The 22,967-nt window shown below is 35.9% G+C and overlaps 1 protein-coding gene across 9 annotated transcripts in view; it reads right to left on the bottom strand.

Annotated features, from left to right (window-relative positions):
* Window positions 1–22,967, bottom strand: part of SLC4A7 (solute carrier family 4 member 7) — a 136,686-nt gene that overhangs the window by 13,954 nt on the left and 99,765 nt on the right. For 6 of the 9 annotated variants that reach the window (XM_040546459.1, XM_040546453.1, XM_040546455.1 and 3 more), the window contains 10 exons: window positions 22,362–22,730; window positions 16,761–16,876; window positions 15,073–15,230; window positions 13,599–13,686; window positions 11,840–11,986; window positions 9,930–10,033; window positions 8,214–8,388; window positions 5,691–5,824; window positions 4,905–5,150; window positions 1,029–1,134 (listed from right to left, as the gene is read on the bottom strand). In XM_040546459.1, coding sequence (XP_040402393.1) covers window positions 1,029–1,134; window positions 4,905–5,150; window positions 5,691–5,824; window positions 8,214–8,388; window positions 9,930–10,033; window positions 11,840–11,986; window positions 13,599–13,686; window positions 15,073–15,230; window positions 16,761–16,876; window positions 22,362–22,730 — 1,643 coding nt within the window. The remainder of the gene's footprint in view (window positions 1–1,028; window positions 1,135–4,904; window positions 5,151–5,690; window positions 5,825–8,213; window positions 8,389–9,929; window positions 10,034–11,839; window positions 11,987–13,598; window positions 13,687–15,072; window positions 15,231–16,760; window positions 16,877–22,361; window positions 22,731–22,967) is intronic. The other 3 variants (XM_040546460.1, XM_040546462.1, XM_040546461.1) reach the window with 1 other exon arrangement.

Here is a 22,967-nt window from a genome sequence, read left to right on the forward strand (position 1 = left end):
ATTGTAAGCACCACAAAGTCTTGGATCAGTTCTGCCCATGGGAAGAAAAAAACATTCAAGAAAAAAAGTATATAAAATAAACAAATAAATCTAAAGTATTTATAACAAATTACCTTCTGGGTAGAAGGCAGAAATTGCCTTCCTAGGTAATTATGGCAGACTAGGAGCCATTGCTAGTACGTAGAAAACACTACTGCTAAAACTCTAGTACAACACTGAGGCTTTTAATAGTGTTTTTGCTGTACACAACACATCCTAATTTCAGTGTGAGCCTCTAGGCTCAGACACAAGAAGAGCCCAGACACAGGTATCTTAATTTTATATATTCTGAGAAGGCTTACAGAGGCATACAAAGCTAGCAAATGCAATGCAAAATCTACAGCAGATCTAAATCATACAAAATGTGGGTGCAGACCAGGTGCCAGGACGCAAGAGTAAACAGATGTGGCTGCAAAATATCAAGTTCAGAAAGTAATGCTTTAAGGCTTAGTCTTTCAAACAGCCCTCCCATCTTTTTTTAACCTTCAGTTTTCCAAATAATCAATTTTTAGGTACTTGCTCACTTTACCTCTGTTGTGAGTTTTATACCAATATCTAACATCAACTTAAGAAATGTGTCTGCTGGCATATTTTAACTTCAAGTTCCGTCTTCACATCTTATAAAAAATATTTATCCATCCTTTGCAGGAAATTGAAAGAAAGTATATCCTCTTTTTATTCAGCTCATCACATTCATCTGCATTTCAGAAAGAAGATTGCTCTGTCTACCAGTATTGAAGTGGCTACCTCAGGCAGCCATTTAAAATACTACAATTTAATGTCATGGAATCATTTATCTAAAACAGTACAATGACTGCTTAAAACATTATTGGAGGAATAAAAGTATTCAAAACACATTTTTTAAGAAACCAGTCCTTGCTCAAAGTGAGAAAGAAACCAGATGAAATATATTAACAAAGACCAGTACTGTGTGGTTGTTTGTTGTTGTAGTTTTTATACATATAGATATATAACTTTTAGATACTCACTGATACTGTAAGGTTACTCCATACAATAGTTTCCACAGACTTATTCATTTTCCCCCAAATCCGCAAGGTTTCATTGCTGGGGTTCTGAGGCTCAGAGCACACACATCTGAAAGGAAGAAAGAAAGAAAGAGTGAAAAAACGATAAGCTTTTAAGCACATAAATGACAAACACACTGATCTTAAGTAATTTCAAAAAATCCTGAGGAGTTTAAGCCAGAGTTTATCCCAGCCTTCTACAAAACGAGCAAAGCACAAGGCTGACATGAAATGAATTACATTTTTTTCCCATGGAGGAGGTGGCAAGGAGATAAAGGTGTTGCAAAGAAATGAATGCACAGGAGTTTCTACAGATTGGACAAAATCCAATCTATGTATTTTAAAGAATTAGAAGCAGAAAAGACATTGACTTAAATATGTGACTGATCTGCCAGTTTTTAAATATAATATCACCTGAAAATAAAATGAAATAGATGATATATGCAGATATCTATATACTGTGAATCAAAGAAGAAAAAAAATCCAAACACCACCACCTTACAACATCAGTAAACAAAAATATACTGTGTTATTTATAAAAATTTCCACATAAAGTTTTCTAGACACAAATAGGTTTCCGTGACTGTGTACAAATTGAGGTCTTCAGATTTCTATACAGCATACCATCCCACAGTGAGGCAAAATTCAGTTCCTACCATTGTACACCAACGTAAGAGAGAACAGAGACTGGAACCACTGCATTTAGAAAACTGTCGTCAAAGACTCGGTTTCAACATCCCCTTTTTTTCAGACCAGGCATGTCACTAGCCTCTAGAAGTTTCTGAACCATTTCTTTTCAGAAATGTTGGTACCCAGCCATTTATCTTCTATTTTGCATGCCTTCTGATCAACACATGACCAAAAGTGGTCACCCTAAATTTAGACACAATTTGAGTATGCAATGGGCTAAATGAAGATGTAAAAACATAAATGTCACATATTTAAAGCATTTGCATATATCTGTTTTTATTAACTTTATGTACAAGTAAAAGTGCTCCTGTCTACTGCAATGGTTCACAAATTTGTTGGCCTACAGAATTTTGTTGGACAGGTTGACAGCAGTACACATCAGTAAAAGAACACACTGAATATTGATTTAACGAGCTGTTTTCAAATAAAGTTACTGAAGTACACCAAACTAAGTTTAATATGCAAGTATTTATGTAGAAGAAGAGAATCAGATAATTAACTAGAAGTAAGTCTCAGGTGAAACTTTTTTTTTTTTTAACGAAATCCATCGCAAAACTGAAAAAACAAACAAAGAACTCTGGAAGGTAAAACTTGCATCCTAATAGCATGAAGGACTAGAAGGAAAATGCACAAGATGTGTATGGACAAAACCAATGTAATTTGCAAAGCACAGTATTGAGGAAACTTAGGATGTAAATATACTGTCTTTTGGTAACTGAATTCTAAAGTAACAGCAAAAGAAAACAGAAGATTGAAAAGAAGTAACTCACATAAAGTAGTCACAAACAGAGTAACTTGAGAAAGGAATTGCAACAGTATGATGAGAGGCAAAGAAAGCAGCTTTAATCATTAAAGGCAGTAACATGAACAAGAATGCTGAAGGAAGATCAACAAATTTCTCAACAAACACAATAAAAGAATGCCACCAAGTAGATAAGTGGAAATCTGGGAAAAAGAAATAAACAGAATGCCTAAGAGTATTTGAAACTGTCTTCTGGATCACTTAGAAGATTACGCTCCAAGGGAACAGGAAAAAAAAAAAAAGCACTTTTAAAAGGTCAGATTTCCTACAGCTTTCCAATAGAAAATCAAACCAAAAAAAATTGAAGCTTGTGGAATACCCAAAATGACAAGCATGACTCCACATAAAGCTGAACCAAGGAGACATCACTCCTTCCTTTCTGCACCCCAATGGGCATATGCACATAGCGCAGCAGACAGTCATGTGGCAAGGGTCAGAAGAAGACCTACAGGCCCCCAGTTACCGACTGGCCTATTTAATGTGCTCCCCAAGGACCTAGTGAGCTGCATTGCCCACTGGCCTGCTCATGACAAAATGGCCTGGATAAATGGACAGCTGTTAAGACAAGAAAGGGAGTGAAAATACCATGTATGAATGGAATACAAGCAGCAGTCTGAGATGGTGGATGCCCAGAAGCAATCATGTTGAAGAGGAGGATGCAGACCATCAGCTGGCTTAAACAGATTAACTAAAAAATGACTTTTGGAAAGAAATCAAACCAATAAATAAAATATCCTGGAAATAAATGCTAATGAAGCATGAATATTTGTAAAGTGACAAGATCCTGGAGTGGAAACACAACAGCTGAAATCTGGTTTGACACCACCAGAAGTCTCCCTGTGCATAATCGTGACCACTGCCTTGGCCAGGCAGAGCCACCCCACTAGTGGGTTTGCCAGCCACTTTGCCCTCCAGCTAGGGACTGACAGTGCAGGGTACAGGCAATGACTCCCACCTCAGGTGTATGGATGTTGGATGTCACCTTGAAGAGAGCTCTGACCAGGATGTGACTTAGCAGACTGTAGAGAGCCACACAGGCACAAGTAAAACTGGGGCACCCACACGTCCAACAAGAGGGAAGCACTAGCAGCAGAACCTGTACTCCTCGAAGAGCATGTGACCATAACCCAAATGTCTGGGGTTGGAGGGTAAATATTGGTGTGGGCATGATTAAGACCTTTTGGGGATTAGTAATAGAAGATGACTTAGAAATGTGTCGGTTCTTACTAGTATTTCTTAAGTGTCTAGCATTGCAGTTTATCCACTGTCTTACTAATGCTAAATGTATGGATAACTGATTGTCAGGTAATTGTGTGTTGCTGATGAATCAAGGAAAAACTTTGATTCTGATTTGGTTTGAACTAAGAACTGAGCAGATTTTCCCACTAACAGCAGGATTTCCTCCTCCCAGCAGGTGTGAGCTGTTAAGTCGATTTATCACATTTCATGAAACTGTACCCTAAGCTTGAAAACTGCACACTGAGGAGCAAAAGACAAAGCAGCAGATCATAATATATATATATATATATATATATATATATATATATATATATACACACACACACATAAAAATAAATAAGACATCAAGACACGTGGTATGACAACTACTCAGTGATGATTTCACAGTGTAAGTGAACTATTTTAAACAGTACAGATTCACACTAAAAAGTAGGTAAGATGCACAATTCCCATAAATCAAATGTAAAAAGATATACCTAAATATATTATATTCCTTAAATGAAATGAAGTTACTTTCATATTGATAGTTTTACTGCTAATTATGATGATGAAAAGAGATAGTAGCTTTACTAAGGCAGGAAATACAAAAAACGGTTTCTTTTTTTTTTTTTTTTTTATTATTTTCCTCTCTTATAAAAAGTAAATTCTAAAAAGTCAAGTATCCCCATAATTGCAGTAGGAAGGAACAGTGCTTAAAGATGTTAACTCTGTTCCTAGCACAGACAAGCTGAAGAAGCTCTCCATGCCTCAGCTGCCTGGAAATAATTCTCACCCAGGTGGGGGAAACCATCATGATTTCTTGAAGTGGTGAGGCAGAACTCCTGGCAGAACTCAGCTAATGGCACATGCTGACTTTTAATCAGGCTGCAGATAAAACAGGCATTGTCACAGTCCCTTATCCCATCCAACCACCCATAGCTAACACAAAAAATTCAGTTCCACGGCATCCTGAATAGAATTTTTCTGAAGTTTCTCATGCTCCTACCACCCCCAGCATTCCTCCTACCCTACCACCAAGAGGCACCCACCACAGTTGGTAAATGATATGCCACTATAATATAAACATTTTATCTATGTATTTTACTGACAAATAGAAACTCAATACTTACGAATATAAAGTCAGTTTATCCAAATTATTGTGCATATTGAAGGCATATATTTCTCCCAAATGAAAAAGCTTTTCCAATGCCTCATAAATAAATATGATGCATATAAGCGCTGCAAAAGCTTCCTCTGTAAATCGAGTGATGTAACAGACAAGGCTGCTGGCATCTGTTGCTACAAGCACTATGCATAAAAATGCAGTCCACAGACCAATGCTAGTTCGTAGGGAGAGGTAGGAAAGCTCATAATCCCTGTGAAAAAAAAAAAGTCTTAGCTGAGCCTAAAATAACCTCTACCATACTATATTTGAAAATGGATAATGAGGCCAAGTTCTAGGTATTCACAATGTTTCCTTGATGTCAGTTTTGACTAAAACACAAACTTTTCTGTTTCATCTTCCACCAGAGCTGAACAACACTGCAAGGTGTTTCTAGGATTGAGGGCGCAACTACCTGCCTCAGGAAGCATCATGGGAATGCTCTCTCCAGAAGTACCTGGATGGTTTTTCCAGGAGAGCAGCTCAATCCCTGTTTACCTTTGCAGAATCAAAGCCAACATCTCCACATAGTTAGAATATACTATTTAAGTCCTATCCACTTCATCACTGATTTTCTCATTAAGGCACAAGCAACTCAAAGCTTTGCCAAACCACATGCACATCTCCATCTCTTGCTGCTGTCTTTACATCTTCATGATCATCCATTTCGAACACATCTGCTTTCAGTTACAGCTATTCTAACAGGCTGGAAAGTGAGAAAGTGTATCAAGCTAATAAAAATATCACTACTTACCTGCAAAATTTAAATAATATTTTTTCAAATACTAGAACTGGTCCGGTGCTCCCCAAAATAGTAAGAGGTTGCCCAGCAAAGAGAGAATAGGCAATCCCAGTTAACGAGGCTCCAAAGAGAGATTCTATTGCACTCTGTTCGGGGGGAAAAGAATCTGCTTTTACTATGCTGCCTTTCAGGTTAGCATTTAGCGCCACATCTGCATAAACACAGTTTTAAGATGCATTAATGTACAAACAAGACAAGATGTAAAAACACTACAATTAATATTAGTGTTTGAGACACAAGAATAATTTAACATTGTTTTGCAGTAACAATACCATGGACAAAAGATTTGGAAAGCTTCACTCCCGAGAAACATAAAGCCATCCAAAACCATGAGAACAAGTTACTAGTCCTGCGAGTTATGGAGGAAAAACATGCCAACAATTACTACAAATAGAAAATAAAATTATGTAGTGTATGGAAGGAATTATCTGTCTCTCTAAAAAAAATTGCAACATACCTGTACCAAAACATGACACAGTGTGCTGCATCAAACCTGCATCAGTCAACCAAGCATTACAAAAAAATAACAACTGACAGGAGGTGGTGCAGGGGATATTACTGAACAATATTGGTTTATGTATATGTGACACCATAAATAGATGAACTGTAAACCAATGTCCCACCTGGTAATGCATTTCTTTTTGAGAACTGAAATAAGTATTTTTCTTCGATGAATTGCATTTTCTAAGATAACATTTTCTGCTAAGAAGAAATGTTACAATGCACCTCAAGAGACGTGCAGGGCTTTCTAGATCCTAAAATGGTGTTAAAGTTACTTTAAAATAGTTAACTACACCACCTGTAACTATGAAAAGTCAAGAATTAGCAGATTAAAGGGTTCGCTGGGGAATTTGCAGCTGTTTGCTATTTTGCAACTATGCAAGATTAAGAAAAGAAAAATTATGCAAACTTAAGCCCCAATTCAGGAAAGCATCTAAAATAGGTCAAAAGGGTTTGCTGAACTGGAGCTATTAAAAATAAAAAACATGAGTCCTTGGTTAATTACGTCAGAAAAAAAATATATAAACCCCGTCTCTTGCTTAGCTATTACCTTTGAACTACTGGTTTAGTGAATGCATTAACCTTGGGGCTGTCAGTCAAGGTGGCAGGGACAGGAGTACTGTGGAGGTGATGACCTCTGGGAATGTGAGGAAAGGTTTCAAACACAAATTGTGTACCTTACAATGTCAGCTACTGTGCTTGAACATGTGTGTTCAGTAACTAAATTTTATATTCAATGATGCACACCAAGTATCTGAAGGCAGGAACAAACCCACAAACAATTCCAGATAGCTAAAAGAAAGAAGGTATTTAAGAATCAAGCTTTAAGAGAAGCATATTTTCATAGTCATAAAAGGTACATTCATAAATTACATCAACATTTTGATAACCACAAGGAAACCCATTCTTACATTGAGTGGCAAGAACAGTGCACAGAAAAGATAACTTATTTCTGTATTTGCTATCAGCTTGAAGAGCTACATCAATAAACAAATATCCAAGTCAACAGCATTACTTGAAAGAGAGAAAAGTTAACTAAACGGTAACACAGTACAAGCTTAAGAACTTGATTTAAGAAGTATCATGAAGAACTTTATAGCATAAGCTTTACCAGATTCTTAAACTTTGTAAAGGACATTCCTAAATTTATCTTTCCCCTTCCCCAAAAGGAGAGAAGCCTTGGTTCTTTGCAAAAGATTTAAAACCAGAAAATACACTTCAAACTAGTTTACTCACAAACCAATGGACACAGAGTATTTAACATTGCTGACAGAAGTATTATTTCCCTGTCCAAAAACTAAAGTGCAACCAAACATTTGTTTTAATAAGGTTTTGGTGTTGCATACTGCCAAATATAACACTACCAAATATTTATGGTCAATATTCAAGTCATTTACAGTGAAGAGTATTTTCTGCTCAATTTTTTTTTTTGATTTTTATTTTTTTGCAATTGATAACAACATACCATTAGCAAAAGCAAACACATATATCCTGTCCATTACTTAAATACAGAATTGACTGCTACCCATAACACTGTAGGCATTATCATCCTCATAGGCCTACTACTCAAGGCCAGTACACATTCTTGGCTGTCCACCTTGAGCCTCTGATTTTGCCTAAAGTAGGCCTAGTGGGATGGTGCACCTTTACTGCTATTCATTATTTTCAAGTAGCCAAAAAGAAGGCAATGCCTTTTCTCAATTCATGAAGCTATTCATCCAATATGGCAGGATAAACATTTAAAATTTTTTATTTTATTTAATTTTTACCTCCACTGTGCATCTTCTCCTGTTCACATGGATTCCCCACATTTTCCACAGCAATTACCTTTTGGGGAAGATCTGCTTTGGGGCAGGCTAATCAAGTGCTGTGGGTAAATTCTTCAAATACAAGTATAAAGAAACGAGACAAATGCACACAGTGACTTGCCTCTGAAGGTCTAAAAGCCTGGCCACTACCATTTTTTGTACTCACTATTCTGCCTTGTGTAGCTTCTCCCAGGAGCCCTCCAAAAGTGATTACAGGAGACATACAGGCACAGTATAGGAAAAGAATCGAGGCCAGGCACTGCAGGCTTAATGCATCCTTGAAGTCACTCAAGAAAAAAGGTGCTTTCCTTTTGATGTCAAGTATCAAACCACCAAAAAGCCTAAATAGGTGAGATGAAACTCGTCAAACTGTACACTAAAGGATTCTAGCTAGTTCAAAACTATGGGCTACACAAGACTGCCAGTGCCTATTGCCAGCACAAAATTAGCTATTTTATAATCCAGATTAAAGCATAACACAGTTTAAAATATAAGTGAGAATCTTATCTATTCCAATTAATTATTTTTCCAAAGTATCATCAATCAGGTCATCCACATTTTTAAAAGCTGGCTAGGAATTTTTGCATATAACAGGCTAGATACTGAAAAAATATCTTTACAAATATCTATACCTTAATTATGCTTAAAGTTAAATCTGGCTTATGAAATTCAGAACAAGGAACAAGAGACATATGCTTCAACCAAAATCATTGCATTGATACATTTCAATATCACTACTCCAGTAAGCAGTTGTAGCTTTGTTTTTTATCTGAATTCTCTATATTGATGAACAAACCTATATTTACTTAACAGTGTAACATTTGGAGTATGGAGATATTTTCTAAACGGAAATACAAAAACAAATATATATAAATCGGTTCAAGTGGGTAAGTTATTAGCAAGAAATTAAAAGGCTTTTTTTGCAGCTTCTCAAAATTTTCAAAACTAAAATACTAAGTAAAATTTGTAACTAGGAAAAAATGGGTTTATTGTGAATTATACATAAAAGCCTTAACAAAATTTTCCATTCCTGTGGAAAAAAACAAGTTTTAGCTACTTAAAGATAATTCTGTGGGTAGAAATGAACTTTTGTTCCCTATACCATCTGCAAAAAGGCAAGATAAGAGTATGATGAAGCTAAAATGGTAAAAATTAAAACAACGCTTATAATTCCTTCTTGCAAAGGTATGAGAAAAATGCAAATCACTTAGAAGTTTATCATTTTGGGGATAATAACTTTATACATCTTCTCCAGAATTTCTCAGTTGATATAATTTCTAATATGCAATATTAGCATGTAGTCCTATTCAGTTGCATTTCCACTGTTAGAGAGGTGGGGTGTTTTTTTGGCAAGTATTTCAGAACAGAATAGTAATGCAACTCAACTGAAAAGTTCCTTTGATTTTTATTTCAGATCTAAAAGAAACAACCAAAAACAGTATTCTTTGCCACTTTATATTCCTTGTTATTCCACTTCATACATGTTTAATAAAACAGATTTGTATTAACTGAAATTTTTAGTACCTAGCCCAATACTGAAAATTGTATATTCCTGGTATAATTATGATAATTGCATGCTCTTGATAATTAAAAATTAAAACTCAACACTTAAAAGTCAGTTAGTTAAATCAAGCAGCATCTTATAAGAAATCCTTCACAAATGTGTTGAGAAACACTGCCACAGGCTTGAAAATGCTTTAAGCAGACTGCCATTTATAGGCAAGAATCCAACACTTGAAAAGGAAAACAGATGCGTTCTGACACATACAATATTTTTCTTTTTTTTTTGATGTTTAAATGCCATCATTAAAAGCTATAAAGCTATGAAGATTTATCACATTTATTTCTTTGTGGTAGCTAGTATTTAGGGAAGTGAACACACCTTCCGGTTCTCTCAAGTTCGGGTCCAGCATGATGGCCTTCTTCTTTAAGAGTCTCTCCTGTAGGAGTAGATCCATTTGGAAACTTAGGTATCTTTCTTTTCTCCTAAAGAAGGAAAAAAACAAAAACCACACAAGACAAACACATACTTTAAATTATACTTTTTAGTGCAAAAGCAGAGTGTACAGAGACTTGCCTTCCAGCCTTTTTCAGAATCCCAGCTTATCAGCAGCTCTCCATTTGCCAAATTCCTCTTTTATTGAATACAGATGACCAAAACTGTGCAACACTCTCAAAAAGATCTTAATGCCTTGCACAACAGTACTAATCTTCCCTTTCTAAAAGAGTTATCTCCCCTGAGACATGATGAAACAGAGTCTGCCTTTTCAAGACATAGTATAGGCTCAGCCATGTGGCCTAGAAATCTTAAGATTTTTCTGTCAGTCATTTCCAGAGCAGAAGCCGCCAGCTTGTAACAGAAACTGACCTCACTCTCTAACAAAATACAGTATTTAGTACAAGTACAAATGAAAAGTCATTCCTCTTTTCAGCAAGCTCACCATCTCGTCGTAAATTTCTCAACCAAACTTGCATTCCAGAAAAAATAAACACTTAGCCTTGCTTGTTCAGGCAACAAATTAATTGCTCGCCTCACACTACTCATGAGGTAAGCTATACTGCTGTCCCCCCTTCCATTCCAACCACTTCCCTAAATAATCACATAATTCAACACCAGCATCAGCCTTATGAACAAAGAGTATCAGTCTTTCTCCGCACTTCTGATCCCTGTGGCAGGAATTTCCCTCAGTGATAAAGCGGGAGAAAGGGAAGAAGTCAGAGGCCACTAAGGTCTCACCCTGGCTCTCAGTTCTAAGCCTTGTAGCACAACCAGACACATTTATCTATTTCATAAACATTCTGTAAACATTATTTGCTAACCAATACACATTAAAACTTATTTTCAATCAATGCTGCATGCAAATAAAGGTGTGTTTTTTGATAAGAATTACAATATTCTTGCTGATCATTGTTAGATTAATAAATTTTATAATATGAACCCAAGTACAATTTTGGATCAACTCTCCATCTCAGACAGCTTCATTTCAGTATTACAAAAGGAATTACAATAAATACATGTGGTGGTTTCATGACAGTCAACTAAACTCCACTACACTGCTCAAAGAAGAGGAGAAAATATAATGAAAAAAGGCTCATGGGTTGAGATAAGGATAATTAAGGGGAAAGAGGAAAAAAAATAAGCAAAGACCACGTAGAATCAAGGAGAGAAAATAGTTACTCCCAACTTCCCACCAGCAAGCATTGTTCAGCCACATTTTGGGAAGCAGGGCCTCAGTACACATAGAAGTTGTTTGGGAAGACAGATGCTTTCATAACATGAGTCCTTCCTTCTCCTTCCCCAGCTTTTATTGCTGAGTGTGACATATGGTATGGAATATCCATTTGGTCAGTTTAGGTCAGCTGCCCCGGTGATGTCCCCTCCTCACCTCTTGCCCAACTCCAGCCCATTGCCCTGGGGGTGGAGAGAGTCTTGATGCTGTGCCAGCACTTCTCAGCAATAAACAAAACATTGGTGATATATAGGTGCTGTTCTAGCTACAAGTGCAGAGCACACAGGACTGTATGTGCTGCTGTGGGGAAGGTTAACTCCATACTGGCCAGACCCAGTACTATAAAATTTACTTTAAAAAAATGGAAAAAAAAAGGTTTTGGATCAGTTTTCTGGTTAGATGAATGATCTACTTTTTCTTCCAAATGGTTGTGTGGGTCTTCTTGATGCTTAACTGAAGTTAACATGCAATGCACAATTAACTTGCATTTGGAAATGCATGGGAGCCCTATAATGGAGGTTTGGTGGTGTGTTTTTTTTTTTTTTTTTTTTTTTTTTTTTACCTGGGAAGGAACACTTTTTGGTGGCTCAATTCGTATAGATGGATCCCATTCTCCTGGAGGTAGGACTGTCACTTGGTCTAAAAATTCATCAATTCCTGATAACAAATCATTTCGGTCTTTTGCTTTATAGGCAACATCATGGAAAACCTACAAGGAGAAAACATGCAGCTTTTTGAAATTTTTTTTTGTTTTGAAAGATGAACTGATTAAAAAGAACACGTGATTTATTATTTTTTTTAAGGCATGGGAAATTTTTAAAAGTCCTCCATAGTTAGGCTTCTTCATTACTTGCATATTTTTGCATTAAGAATTACCTGTATGCACACCCTTACAGAACATAAAATAAGGATGCTTTATCTTCAAACTCACAAGGAATTTATTTCTAAAATTGATTAAGAAGGTAATCTTCAATATTGAGTAAATCAAATTGATGTACTATTGCTTGAGCAATTCTGCCCTACAGTCACTGTGTTGCTGTACTGTGCTAAGTGAGGATGAAAAAGCACCTTTGAACAAGCTTTAAACCAAAACACAAGTTTGTTTTTTTCTTTTTGATTAAGAATAAAAATTTCATTTGTAGATCCTCTAGCTCAATCTATCTTAAAAGGCATGAGAAAGCAAGCCCCTTTCTACTCAAGAAAAACCTAGTCCTATCACAGCCACAACACCACAAACTCTGAATTCTCTGAATTGACAATTTCAAACAGGTAGCATTTAAACAAAACCATCTCTGAATTTTGAAAATGCTTTTTAAACAGGGAAAGGAAATGATAGCTTTGCTATTAAACTGACTGGAGAAGATGATTCTAAATTGTTTTTTGCACATGCTGAAGCATAAAATGTTTATCTCCAAAGGCCTGACAATTAAGTCTTCCGATTATAAATTAGATCTTTTACGACTATTTAGGTTTTCAGGTCTTTTAAGACCACCAATTTTTATATATTTTTTTAATTTTCTTCAGTGATCTACAGTATTCCAAAAATCAGCCCACCTAAAACATTAGAAGCTGTAACTAAAATTTTGAATATTCAGTTCTTATGCTGTACAAATACTATACTGTAGATTAGTTGCCAACTGTGAAATGAACAGTTGGATTTAAATTTCCAAACACAGGTTTCTTTTTCTAGAGTGAAGAATTATTAGGGTTACTTAGTAGAAATTCTAATATTTATGAGCAATTCAGCAGGTGGCGCTGTATGCAAAGGCAGAGTTAAAACATCCTATTTTTAATCAGTAAAATGATGACCGTTTTAGAGTTCTGGTTCCCCTGTGCTCTTTAAAATTGTCCACCAAGGCTCTAAGCATATGACTACAAATTCCTAGTAAAATTCTAACATTAAGTATTTGATCTGGCTTTGATAAAAAATACCTGTGATGACTCAATTGAACACATTCTAAAATTTTCTGTCCTGAACACTTGTGCAGTTTGCTGTCATTTTTGACAACTATACTGATTCATATCAGATGCAGTTCTATTTAAAAGTTTTATTTCCTAATTTGACATAAAAATAAAATCTGTAAAGCAAAGCTCAAGTATCTCTTCTGAAATACACGTAGCATTTCTAAGCAGAAGGCAAGGGGAAAAAATAATTTACCATTTTGTAAGTCACTAACACAAGAAATAAGTTTCTACTGTTCTACATTTAGCTAGTTTGGTTCCTTTTCTTTAACCTGTCATTCCAAAATACATTTATTACAGTCAGTTAATACATTATTCTAGTCTTCTTTAACTACAGATGTGTAAAATACATCACTCACATCATCTGTCATCAGTGTTGCTATCGATCTTCCAATTTCATGGTACTGTGGAGCTTTGCCGGCTGGTCCCAGTAACAAAAACAAAAATCTGTGGAGAAAACAATAGAGATAATAGGGCTGGCTCCTTTGAATATACTCGGAGACTTCTTTTTTCAAACCAATTTTTCAAGAAAATTTGGTGGTGAAGTAAAAATGTTTTCCTTCCCATTTCAGGTCTTACAGACTGCTGTAAAACTAAGAAAAGACTCACCTCAAAGTCATTACTAGAACTGAAATCCAGAACCACGATTACTCTGAAATCTTAATTAAGCCTAATTTTCCAACTTCCTAATGCTATAAATGGAGAAGAAATGCAGAGGCTAGAGCCCAATGAATATTTCTTCTGAATTATATACATCTTTCTGCCATTGTCACTGGCAAAGACCTTGTAGGGCCTAGGAGCATTATGACCTGCTATAGCCCCTCCAATGATCACCTCTCGCATAGGAGTCAAACACCCCTCAATTTCTGTCAACAGGTACATCATATAACAGATACATGGATATACTTCAAGCAACACATCGGGCATACTCAGACATACCCTGGTCCTGTGTCAGTGGAAGGGAAGGGATTCTATATTTTGGACACCTAAGAAGGTAAAAGTGACATTTTAGGAGGGAAATTTAATCTGGGGGTGGGTCACAGCATGTCTTACCAGACAGCCTCAATTTCCACTCACAATCATCATTAGCACTTTTTTGTTCTTTGAACTAGTACTTTGGTTTGTATCCTTTAGAATTTATAAACAGTGAACTGCAGTAATTCTTTTTACAGCCTTCTTACTACAGGCCATGTAAATGAATTTCCCAAGTACCACACATTTGAAAAAGTAGCACTTTCGTTTCACAAAATGAAAAGCTCAATGTTTGTTTGTTTGTTTTTTTGACTACCCTAACCAAAACTGAGATTGTATCTTCAGAATAAAGCGTGCTATTTCAAAATCTATCAGCCTCCAGCATTCTGAAAATTTATGACAGGATAATTTTAGGTGAATTAATAAAATAACATTTGCAGAAATTTTGGAATTACAAGCACTACTGTCAACTACCCTCTGAAAATTCTCACATCCACTTAAGAGAACACCATGAAGATTATTTTTTGCCTTTCCCTATAGCATATATGTTGAAAACAATGAAAAATAAACAAGCATTTTACTCATTTTTTAACAAAAATATCGAACCCATATATTTACAAATTTTTGTCAAATACCACATAACAGTCGAATGAATCAATGTGCACAAAAAATAAGTTCTCTCCGCTAGTACTGAGGTATGACCAACAACCTGTAATCATGTTAAGCAGAAGTCTAGATTTCCTGAGATTATGGAGTGCGTATAAAAATAGTAGACTATTTGAGAACTTCAGTATTATTAATTTCTTAAATAATATTAATTTATAATGTAAGTAAAGCCAGACTTTCCAGGCATTTGTTTACCGTGTAGGAACTGGAACCTCTGTGAGACCTGAGAGAAGCACAGCAGGGGAGAGCCTCACAAAAGCAATAATAGGTCTTTCTAAAAAATCTACTTCTCCCACTAGCACGTTTGATGCTTCTGCTCCTGAAGGAATTTTCCTCATGAAGTTCATGTCAACCTATTTATACAAAAATTAAACAAGCGTTTATTCCTTTACATTTGTTAGCATGAAATTTATAACATAATTTTTAGTTTATCAGTATTTACTAGACATTCAAGCTACAAAGAAAAATACAAAAGCAAATTAAAAATCCCACAATACAGAAAAGACAGACATATTTATAAAGTGTCAGCCAGCCAGCCACTAACAATGAACTATTTTCTAGAAGTTAGAATTACTGCTACCTATTATATTCTAAAAGACTCCAGACTGCATAATCACCTTACTAGGATTACTTATGACAAACATTCTGTGATAGGACATAACTTAACAAATTAAACACAATTAACTAAGGAGAGTTCATGTAATTACACATGGTTTCTAGAAAACAATTGGTTATTCCACAGTTGCATAGAATCATAGGATGACTTGAGTTGAAAGGGATCTTAAAGATCACCAGATTCCAACCCCCCTGCCATGGGCAGGGATGCCACCCACTACAGCAGGTTGCTCATCCAACCTGGTCTTGAACATCTCTAGAATCTTTCATCTTTCATATATATTCAAAAGCCATAATTTTGAAAGAGAATTTGTATGTTCATGTTTTCACCCACGAAGAATGTAACAGCTAAAAATCTAAGCTTTTCTTTCTGTACGTAATTACAGAATAGCATTAGAAAATGGTATAGCACATGAACTCTTTGTCCACATCTATACAAACACGCACAAGCACCAGGTACATTGCTATCTAGAGAACTTACAGATAACCTCTTGAGTCCCACACCAAGTGTGCCACAACTACAGTGCCAGGAGGCTGACTCCTGCCCAACAGGAGACAAGGCAGGTATACAGAAGGACAGGCCAAGCAAAAACATAAAAACTGTGACAGTGGATCAGGAATAAATGGCACCTGCCATGATCAGATGAGAACTACAGTGTAAAAGTTACCTTTGCTTATACATAATTATTTAACTTGGCAAACCAATTTTCTTAGTGTTGCTCAATAAAGATAACACTACAGACTGAGTTTTATAATAACAGCCATAATGCAACTTGCCCAGCAAATTTAAATTATAAAAGACATAGAAGGAATTTACGGTAGTACAAGATTTGATTCAGAATGAGATACTGTATGTTCCTAATGAATATTAGCTTTTGCATAGCAAACTCAAACATATAGAATGAATCCCCTTTAAAAGCCCTTTGCAAAAAAAAAAGGAAAAAGAAAAAAAGCAGCCTAGGAGAAACCATTGCAATACCATCTACGAGATTGTTTTCAGAAGAGTCTTTATAGCAGGTCTGAAAATATCTCCCCCTGCATGAGAAAGTACACAGGTTGCTCTCGTTAAGTTACTAAAATACTGAGATCACCAAATGAAAGAAGTTGTTCTGTCCCACACAGTTTTAAAACATTTGACACATTTGGCCTCTGCCACATTCTGATACTTGTGCATGTAACTTCTACATAATTAAGACAGCAATAACAACCACCACATTTTTGCTACAGTTTTTTCTATGCTAAACACTATGGTATTTAATATTATTTACCTTACTAAAATCAACAGTGCTGTTTTCTCTGCTTCCGCCTGTCCCAGTACCTTTAACATCTCCACTCTTCCCATTGTCTAAATTTCCAGGTGCTGATTGTGGAGATGCTAATAACCCTAGATTAAAATAAAGGAGATAAGTTCAAAATGGTGTTTAAAGTGAACTGAGTATGCAACACTACTAAAAACTCGATGTGGCAGCTTGCTTAAAGCAAATGTGCAAGTTATTCAGTAAGAGTGCCCTACATTAGTATCATAAATGCAACATAACAATTCACTGTGATGCCAAAATAATGACATAATTTAAAAAAATCAAAGTTAAATGTTGCCTAAATGATGGCCATTTGCAGAACAGTCACCAGAAAGTAAGAGAGACTCTGATTGCTGGGGGGAAACAAGTTGACATTTTAACTGTAACTGCCCCAGTATTTAGTAGACAGCATCTTTACTATCTTTAGAAGCCCTCCAATACCAAAAGGGAACACCTCTGTTATCTACAATTTGCTGTGTAACACATATTTCAATTGTAAAAAGTCTTGGAAAGCCTCAGGCTACAGCTACAAGGAGCAATACCCTGGGTAGTTAACTAAACCTGTACAAGCAAACAACATACTACATACAGGAAGGATAAACAGCTTGCAAACCATAATTTCAGTCAGCATACCGAAGCTCCAACTATTGATCTGCCCACATGATACTATATGAAATGGTCTCTCTACCTCATTAAATCAAGAGGCACGTACAATGAAGTTACTGAAGTTACATGTACAGCTTCCTTCTGTCACCTGAACCAAGACACAACAGTTTTATGTAGCTTGCTAAGCCAACAGTGAACTGTAGGTACAGTGAAGGACGCAAAAAAAAAGTGACCTACAAGTGTTCATATATATTGAATCCCATGTTGCTATGGTCATCCCTACCCAAGGCGGGCTTAAAAGCTGGTCTAGGCATGCATAAACAAACCCAAATTCTATTTTTTGGATTACAAAGCATTTCCTTGTTCAGTTTAATGTGCACTAAAGTGCATTTTGCCTTGCTTGTCCACACTAGACCTTTCAGATGTGGTATTAAACATGCTTCGACATGCTTGCAAAACCACAACTAAAAAAAGCCTGGCATCTAAGTTTTGTATTTCATGGGGAATTTGTGTTTAGATCAAGCATCACTCTAGTCAAGATAAAACCAAATCCTCCCTGGCTACATTTTGGCTATTGTTCTATCACAACGATTGTACAGTTGCCCCTATCCACATTTATTATTTAGTAATTTGATGTTATTTAACATTTCAAATTACAACTGAATTCACTTTGATTCCCAAATTTATCTCCCAAAAACTCTTTCAAAGAGCCATCAACAGTCAAAAAAATGCAGGTCCAAGCCTTAAGCATTAATTTTCATTCTTGCAGTTCATAGGAGTATAAATGGTGTGGGTAGTTTTTCCTGAAGCAAAAATTAAATGAAGTTAATAAGCTGTAATTTCCTTTTTGAAACCTAACCACGCACAAGTAATTACCTGACACTATAAATACTACATTCAGTTGGCTAGACCAACAATAATCACATTCAATCCTTCTGCTCCAAGATCTGTTATTCACAAGAATAACTAAGAGCAAACAGCCACCTGTGAAATTAATTGTTCAAAATATTTAACTGTTTAAGAATTAATGTTAAGATGTGTTTGTAGAACTGGAAATAGAAATATTAAACGTTCATTGCAGAAGAAGAGCAAGGTGGGCATCAAAATACATTTAAACATTTTTCACCTTTTCTCTACATAACAATAAAGGTAACTGAAGATGCATTTAACTGATGAGCAATAATGCGTCATTCTGCGCTTTCCACAAGTGCTCTGTGAGCAAGAGCAAACAGACTAGAATAAAAAGTGAAGACAATCAAGGAGGAGAATAAAGAATAAACTAACTTAGTTCGGTACTATTTCTTATTGAGCGACACTGATTCTTTTACAACACTTCCTTCAAAATTTCCCCAATCGGTTACAATTAAGTTCACAAGTTTTGGCACTGGTACAGGAATATTTGTCCAATCCTAGACCATGTATAAATGTTTTTTCTTTCTGTTGTCCTGTAGATGGATGGAATGCTGTGCTCACATGAGAATACTGTTTACTTGCTTTCAGACACGGAGCAAGCATTTCCATATGATATTGCATAGCATTATGCTTATCAGTCCGTCCAATATCTGCAGTGAAACTTAGAATAAGAAAATATTAACTCTAATAGTGAAACAACTCAAATCTCACAATAATAAAGGCACTTTTTTTTTTTTCCCCTTTTCTTCTCCACATGGGTAGATACAAACTTGGAGGCTTTTGCTAAAACCAGGACTACCTAATAGTTTTTCCAGACAGAAATTCATCTAGTCTTACCAACTACTGATGGACCCATTAAAAATGTACAGTTCTCTTCTTGATGTTGTCATGCAGATGCACCACCTGCCTCCTTCAAAAGACAGCAGTGGAACGAGTCTTGAGTAAGTCTGGATTAAAACCTTGTAAGATCCCTTAAGTACTTATAACCACACCGTCACTAAAGATTATGTGCTAACTAGACTTACTTTAATACTATGATCACAAAAAATCTCATAGGAATAATAGTTCACTAGGAAAGAAAACCAGAAGACATTTGCCTCGTGTCCCTGCTTCAGTAAAAAAGAAAAACACGTTGGGGGAACTAAGATGAGTTCAACACCTAAGCATGATTGTTCCAATATAATTATGTCTATATAGGCAACATTTATTAAGGAGAAAACTTTTAAAGACCAAGTCACGCCATATTTCTGTTTGAGGAAATAATTATTTTTTAAAAAATAAATTTCTATGCTGCCTTATGTGGAAAAGAATTAGAATGACTTACTCCTAGAAGACAAATATGTCAAAGCTTTCTGAATTATTTTCATGAATTAAATTTTAAGAGAAAAGTTGTTGTTATTATTTTATTCAGTTTTAAAATACACTTATCAGTGAATTAAAAGTTCTCTTGTAACAGGCTTCTTTGCTGTTATTAAAAAAGTTTAATGTTGCTGGTGAATTAACACTGTTCATCTTCAGCTGTGGCATAGCTCTGTTCTTAGTTCTTCCTATGGAATTCAGTATTCAACAGTTTCAAAGATGGGAAAACAAAAACAGATGACAAAAGAAAGAATTGTTAAGGAGAACCCTTTGCCTGGTTCACTCACTATAAACTGGTGAATGGCTGATGAAAATCAAGTAGCAGTTTGAAAAGTGTGCCTCCCTTCCCTCCTTTTACAGTAACTCACATGAAATTCAATAACCTTCCAGCTATCTACAAAGTTAAAAATAAAAACAATAAAATCTGAACAGCACAAGGCCAAGGACAGAAGAATGCTGAAAAGAAGAAAGCCATCTATTAGCAAATTAAAACACTTCCCAACGTTCAGAGAAGGCAAACACAAGTCAATCACAAAGACATGGAAAAAGTATGCAGGCTGCAATATTCTGGCTTACTAGCAAGGTGATACAGATCATTATCTTTAATGGAATGGACCTGGAGTATTAAGGTGTTGGGTTTTTTGTTTTTGTTTTGGACAAGGAAGATGACTTCCTCTTCAGGGATCCCTTCTGAGTCTGATTAGACAGAAGACAAGACAGATTAGTTCAGTTACAGCCCAGAAAGTCACAGTCTGAGAATGTCTTCAAATGCATCTCAAAGGAAAATGTCTTTCTGTGGTCAAATGATTTATTGAATTAAAGAAGAGGAAAAACAGAAAAACAAAAATGTCTTCCATTATTACTGGTGTTCTTTCTCTGGAAAGATATTTATTTATGGATTAACTGGGAAATCATCACTTTCAGATTTTTTTCTGTATGAGAAATATCTCCTTGAGGCACAAAAGCAATATGAATGTGTCTTGGAAATTCTGTTGGAATGCTTTATTAACGTTAATAGTAGTATCAAGTATTTGATCTTCATTTGTTTGCCTTCTCTTGGGTTCTAAAGATCTTATGTCTGACATGCTATCATTCCTGCCAGATGAGTAGAAAAATGAGAACTGGAAAACTACTTAAAACTGTTTTTTTTTTGTTTGGTTTTTTTTTTACTTCTGGTTTTTAATTATCTTTGAAAGGTCATCCATGAGAGAGAATGGTCTTCACGAGATTTCTCTTAATTTCCCAAAAGGAGGGCAGAGAACGAGGTTTTTGTTTGCTCTTCTGAATTGAAGTAAGGATGGGGCCCCTACTCCAACTCAAGATGACAGCCTATAACATAACTTACTCCTTCCTTTCCAGCAACTTGCTGCAAAATGTGAAAAGGCAGATAACTGCAGCCTTTTCTGTCAGCTTGTTTTCACTGTTGTATGCAACTGTGTGCTCTTGCTTACCCTGAAACTAATCCTGATAAAGAGATGGATAGAGTTGGAAGGGTTAAAAAACCAATACTTACACTAAGTATGCCCAAAGGATAAAACAGATCATATTTTTCACATACTCAGACAGTTCACGCACAGCAGCAGTTCAGAGGCAACTATGTTCCAATAATCTTTGGAACTAGCTTTTTTTTCTTCTTTTTTTTTTTTTAAATACAGACATAAGTAGACAAATCTACAAGCTAGATTTTGGCAAGATAAGTTTCTGAAAAAAAGACAGGACTTTGAAGTCTAAAAAGCCAGGTGATACCCTTAAAAACAAGATTTATCCAGGAAAATCCTAAAGTTTCTAAGTAGGTGATGATTTTGCAAAAGCAAAGCAAGGATAAAAGCATGCAGACTGCATGTTATGAAACATTTAATAAAAATGACTGAAGAAACTGCCTCAACTTCCTATCCTCTCACAATTTATCTATACACCTACATAACTTTTTACATGTAAAAAACAAAAGCCTAGCTAGTCAGCAGCTAATAAATTGTTGAGCTCTGACCTAGATATTCTTTTAATTACCTTAGACTAGTTTGCATATCAAACACAATAAAACAGTCAGCAACTGTCCGACGCTGAAACTGCAGTAATGGAAAGCTACCTAGAAACAGGTACAGGTGAACTCAACCTGACAATTCCAAACTACCGTTTGTAATGGCCCGTTTCTTAAAAGCCCAAAAGCAAAAATAAAACTGCTCAAATACTTCATGATGATCTAAGACACTCATTACTACAACACTCATCATTGCACCTTTTGTAGTTCTTTTCATATTTGTCTCTAATACTTCACTATGACTTATTCTGTAACTAGTGCTGGATAACAAACATTGGTATAAAATATTACTTCATTCACTGACAAAAACAACAAAATAAAAACAAAACCTGACAGGGATTGTAGGTGAGTGAAAGGAAAAGGCCACCATTTTTGACATTTTGCTCATGTATTATGTATTTTAAAACAATATTCCTTTTTAACTACACAAATTAAGGTTAAATAAAGAGTTGTTTTGCTAGCTTTAGTTAAAAAGCTAAAAAGTTAAAAGTGCCATACAAGAAAACAGTCACAAGTGAGAATAAATAAAACATGCAGGCAGAGGTAACAGTTATCATAACCCCTTGTGCCCAAGTTACGTGCTGAAAAACATTGCAATGCAAGTGATCCTGATGCAGAGAGCATCACGCATGGATAGCTTAAGTTTTGATAGTTGCCTGGTGTTCTGTCAATATTTTCCTCTGTCTTCTTTTCCTGGCTGTCCTGAACTTCTAAGTCCTCCTCAGGTGGATGAATAATTACTGAAGGAATATCATCACTGGCAGAGGACACCAGCAATTCCTTGCCCTGAAGTGAACTTGGCTGGGCACTTGTGGTTGGCAGGTGGCTGCAGGTAGGACTGGAGGGTGGTGTGTTTTGAGGGGTAGTTACAGGGGTTGTACACCTTGAGGTTGCCGGGGTTCCAGCTCTTGAAGAAGGAAGAAGGTAATTGAGAAGAACAGACAAACGGTTTTCTCCTCTCAGGGAAATATTTGAGGCAGAGAGACCTGTTCGCAAAGAGTGGCGGGAGGCTGAAAGGCCTTCCCCTGAGATAAAACAAATGAAACACCATGAGGCTTACAACAGAGAAATACTAGAAAAAAAAAAGAAACAAATATGCATTAACAATTTACATAGTAAATTGCAAGCTTTATGGGCCAGAAGTGTCAGACTCATGCAAGTAAGACAAAAGATAAGAGCAGATCTGATTTTAGACATTAGAAATGTCAGAAATTACTGATAAGTACTAAATAGAACACCAAAGATATGTGGGAGAAGATATT

The sequence above is a fragment of the Cygnus olor genome, chromosome 2 (genome assembly GCF_009769625.2).
Source record: "Cygnus olor isolate bCygOlo1 chromosome 2, bCygOlo1.pri.v2, whole genome shotgun sequence".
Taxonomy (NCBI): Eukaryota; Metazoa; Chordata; class Aves; order Anseriformes; family Anatidae; genus Cygnus; species Cygnus olor.